This window comes from Eimeria mitis, genomic scaffold, assembly GCF_000499745.2.
Source record: "Eimeria mitis Houghton genomic scaffold, Emh_scaff3804, whole genome shotgun sequence".
Classification (NCBI taxonomy): domain Eukaryota; phylum Apicomplexa; class Conoidasida; order Eucoccidiorida; family Eimeriidae; genus Eimeria; species Eimeria mitis.
Genome location: NW_013572140.1, coordinates 5,396 through 6,022, shown reverse-complemented (window position 1 = coordinate 6,022; position 627 = coordinate 5,396). Strand labels below are relative to the sequence as shown.

Sequence of the window (627 nt, the reverse complement as noted above, 5' to 3'; positions counted from 1 at the left end):
GAGCCGTTTCTTTATATCTCCCTATTAACGCTGATGCTCATTGATCCCATCGTTTCTGCTGCTGCTGCTGCTGCTGCTGTGCTTGCTGCTGCTGCTGCTGCTGCTGCTGCAGTTTCTGCTGCAGCTGTATGCAGATGTGCTGCGGGCGCTGCAGGGGACTGAGGCTGTCTTCAGCAGAACAGCAGCAGCAGCAGCAGCACCGCTGCGAGCCTTTTGTGGGGCCCCCCCAACCCCAGCCCAGTGCATGCAGGCAAAGCGCAGGCTGCTGCAGCAGGAAGAGCAGCAGGAAGAGCAGCAGCAACAGGAACAGCAGCAGCAGCAGCTGCAGCAGCAGCAGCAGCAGCAGCAGCTGCAGCAGCAGCAACTGCTGCTGAACTAGTTTTGGCGTTTTTGTTTTTCTTCCGCCAATATTTTATTTGTTGACTTCCAGTACATCAATATCTGCACACAACACAACATACCTGCTGCTGCTGCTGCTGCTGCTGTTGCTGCTGCTGCTGCTGCTGCTGCTGCTGCTGCTGCTGCTGCTGGTGGTCTCACTTGCGCTGTGGGTATGACGTTCATAATGAGAGACACAAAAGCCGTCGCCTGCAGACACAGCACCAGCATACACCCCCACCAGTCGTA

General features: G+C 56.3%; 1 protein-coding gene across 1 annotated transcript in view; it reads right to left on the bottom strand.

The window, feature by feature from the left end:
- Positions 1-37: 37 nt before the first annotated feature.
- Positions 38-627, bottom strand: part of EMH_0069670 (uncharacterized protein) — a gene marked incomplete at both ends in the record, with an annotated part of 719 nt that continues 129 nt past the window's right edge. The window contains 2 exons of the mRNA XM_013498895.1: positions 38-168; positions 462-588. Of these exons, the coding sequence (XP_013354349.1) occupies positions 38-168; positions 462-588 (258 nt within the window). The remainder of the gene's footprint in view (positions 169-461; positions 589-627) is intronic.